At 58.2% G+C, this 3,434-nt stretch overlaps 1 protein-coding gene across 1 annotated transcript; it reads right to left on the bottom strand.

The window, feature by feature from the left end:
• Nucleotides 1-303: 303 nt before the first annotated feature.
• On the bottom strand, nt 304-2,763 carry RHOB (ras homolog family member B). The gene has a single exon (XM_040496153.1). It carries the CDS (start codon nt 2,375-2,377, stop codon nt 1,787-1,789), a length of 591 nt encoding a protein of 196 aa, XP_040352087.1. The 5' UTR covers nt 2,378-2,763; the 3' UTR covers nt 304-1,786.
• Nucleotides 2,764-3,434: the final 671 nt, after the last annotated feature.

The raw sequence follows: 3,434 nt of genomic DNA, 5'->3' as shown, positions 1-3,434 counted from the left end.
CATGCACGAATGACAACCTTTCAAGTTTCAAGGAGTAAGAACCCACGGACTTAGACACGGTGTTATAGGCAGACAGTATGCATTAGTCAGAGACTTTGGCACTGGGTGCTTGGGTCCCCCACTCATCTTCCTCTGGGATGGGGACAGGAGCAACTGGTCTCCCGTGCCACCCAACCCCCCACACATCCCCAAAGGATTTCGGCCTCATTTACTCCAAACACCATGGGGGAAAGAGTGGCGGCAAGAAGGATCTTGCCTAGAAGTCTCTCCTTGCCCCCACACGCTATTAAATCACAGAAGCCATTTTATAAATGTCATCATCATAGTCTTTTTAATATTTTACATAAAAAAACTGTATACACAGCTTATAGAACTTTTATGTAAACATCATAAGCTCACCACTTTGTCATTTGTCAGTTTATTTAAAAAATAAAAAAACAAGACAACAATTTAGTAGAAGTACCACTGGGTGGGGAAGGGAGGGGGAGAAAGGAGAGACTAGGGGTAGGGGTAGGTTCATTCTCTGTACAGAGATGCAGAGAAAATTTCACATAGCTTTAAAGACTGCCTTGTGAAGAAAAAAAAAGGAGGGGGGGTTAAATAGGTCCCAATACTTGTTACTGCCCTTTTATCAAAATAGTGCGCATACCTGCACAAATAAAATCGCAAAACAGTGTTGCCACTTTTTTTTTCAAGAAAACTGAAACAATAATTAGTGGTTTTTTTTTTTTCTTCTGTTTAAAAGTCATCATCATCTTTAAAAAAAAAAAACATCAGAAGTAAATGAGGTTACGGCGTACAAGGGTGGTCAGAATGCTACTGTCTTATGCAAATGACAAGTGCATTAAGTGTCAAACAATAAAACAATTGTGCAAAGAATTCTTTCAAAAAAAACCCAGCAATTTTAGCTTTTAAATAAATCAAATAACATCAGTTTCTTGGAATGAACAATTTCCACTTGTATGACAGGCACAAAGTTCGCTTATGGCAAAAAAAACGACCCAAAGCCCTCTCTCCCTCCTCCAGCCCAGGGCTAGTGAGGGGTTCGCCTGGGGCTGGCCCGCAGGAGACGTGAGTCTGGAAGCTGTGTCCTCTCAGCCCCAAGGCTGTTGCAAAAGTCTTCCCCAGGGGTTGGAAAGATTGCCAAGTCCTGTTCATGCTTGGATGGGCGCCCGACCCAAGGTGGGCCGGAGCTGTTCTGGCGCCCTGTCACTCCACCCACCACCACCATTAAATAACACCATCCTACCTTCGAAAATAAAATTATATCTATATTTATATAACACCCCATCCTCCCCAGCCCTCCCCTCCCGCAGTTCCCGCGGTCTATGTTACAGACAAGGGACAGCAGGCGCTCGCTGGTTCCGGGCGCGCATCTGATGGGGCGCGGCTGCACCCCGGCGCCAAGCTCTTCTCCCGGGATCAGAGGCGGGGGTGGGTGAAAGTGGGGCGGGGGAATCGAACAAACACACAGCCACACACTCCGAAGAGGCTCGGCTCTTCAGAAAGGGGTGTCCAGGGGACCCTTGGCACTCAGCGGGGCGCCCGGGCCTGTGCAACACAGCCCGACGCACACAGACACTGGAAAGGGGGCGCCCGGTGCCTCCCACGGCGATCCCAGAGCCGCCGGGTCACAGCTGCCGGGCCGAAAGGCAGAGGTCAGGCAGTCCGGTGGGGTCCTTGGGGGGCGCAGGTCTCCCCTTCTTCGGGCTCGGTGTGGAGGGGGAGGGTCGAGCCCGAGAGGGGGGAGCCGCGCCGGCAGGGGCAGGCAGGGCGGGCGCGGCCCTCATAGCACCTTGCAGCAGTTGATGCAGCCGTTCTGGGAGCCGTAGCGCTTCTGCAGCGCGGCGCGCGTGGCGGTCTCGAAGACCTCGCGCACGCCCTCCTTGGTCTTGGCGGAGCACTCGAGGTAGTCGTAGGCTTGGATGCGCACGGCCATGGCGCGGCCGTCATCCGTGCGCACGGGTTCCTGCTTCATGCGGGCCAGCTCCGTGCGGACGTGCTCGTCGCTGCGCAGGTCTTTCTTGTTGGCCACCAGGATGATGGGCACGTTGGGGCAGAAGTGCTTCACCTCGGGCACCCACTTCTCGGGGATGTTCTCTAGCGAATCGGGGCTGTCCACTGAGAAGCACATGAGGATCACATCGGTGTCTGGGTAGGAGAGCGGCCGCAGGCGGTCGTAGTCCTCCTGGCCCGCCGTGTCCCACAGCGCCAGCTCCACCTGCTTGCCGTCCACCTCGATATCGGCCACATAGTTCTCGAAGACCGTGGGCACGTACACCTCGGGGAACTCGTCCTTACTGAACACGATCAGCAGGCACGTCTTGCCGCACGCGCCGTCGCCCACCACCACCAGCTTCTTGCGGATGGCCGCCATGAGCGGGCCGGGCCCGGGCAGCAGGAGGGGGCCCGCGAACGCCTCGCTGCCGTCCCGCTCGCCGCTCACTGCTCACCTCGGGCTGCGCGCTGGGGGCGAGGGTCGCTAGCTGCACCCGGGCCCCGCGGTGGCGCGTTCTCTCGGTGCGCTCAGGCTGCCGTGGCGGGGGCGCGGGGGCATAGGGCGCGCCGTGGGTCTCCGCGCTGCTCCGGGGCGGTGGCCGCTCTTCTCGCCCCGGGCCCGGGGTCGGTGCCTTTGTGCGCAAACGGTGGCTCGAGCAGCGGAGCCGGCCGGGTCCCTTCCCCAGTTTCTATAGGTGTCGCCCGGGGTACAAGAGAGCACTGACTACAGGCAGACTGCGGTGGCAGATGCGGGCTGCGGCCCTAGCTCCCGCTATTTAAAGAGTTTGGCCACTTTCTTAATATAGCCGCCCAATGGGAAGCGAGCCGACTGAGCTCATCGCTGCGGAGCTTGACTCTGATTGGCCATCCGCTGCAGCCCAGGGGCGGGGCCGGCCGAGCTTGATTGACGGCCCAGGCCGCGGGGCTGGGAGAGGCGGCGACTGGGGAGTCTGCGCCTCCGCTGTCGCTGCGGGGCTCTGGCCGCACCAGCGTTCCCCCCCTCCTCTTTCCCGCGTCCTGTTCGCAGCCAGCCCGGGCCCGGAGCTGGCGGCCGGGAGCCTGCGGGGCCTGGGCGAGCGGATCCGAGAGAGGCTGCACTTTGTGGGGCGTTGGCTCAAAATCGTCCCGCTTCCTTGCAAACTCCCAGCGGTGGCCGGCCCTGTGGGGGAGGGAGCGGCTCCTTTAAGCGGTTTTGTTTTTAAATAAACACACGCGCGCTCACACACACACACACACACACACACACACACACACACGTTTGTTTCCAAGCAAGGTTTTTTTCTTTTCCCTTAGAAGCGGCCCTTTCCCTCACCTACTCCGCCACTCCCAACCCCCCCCCCCCCCCCCCACCCTGGCACTCTTCCCTGGGACAGCCCTAGGTTTGGACCCAGAGACCAAAAGCTGACTGTGAGCTGGGTGGTCCTGGGCCTAGCTTC

The sequence above is a fragment of the Herpailurus yagouaroundi genome, unplaced genomic scaffold (assembly GCF_014898765.1).
Source record: "Herpailurus yagouaroundi ecotype Mexico unplaced genomic scaffold, PumYag 188, whole genome shotgun sequence".
In the NCBI taxonomy this organism is placed as follows: domain Eukaryota; kingdom Metazoa; phylum Chordata; class Mammalia; order Carnivora; family Felidae; genus Herpailurus; species Herpailurus yagouaroundi.
The sequence above is the reverse complement of the archived record's forward strand: the minus strand, read 5'-3'. Positions and strand labels throughout refer to the sequence as shown.

What these genes read in the sequence shown, in the direction of transcription:
- RHOB (XM_040496153.1), bottom strand. Translation starts at nt 2,377, where the DNA reads ATGGCGGCCATCCGCAAGAAGCTGGTGGTGGTGGGCGACGGCGCGTGC.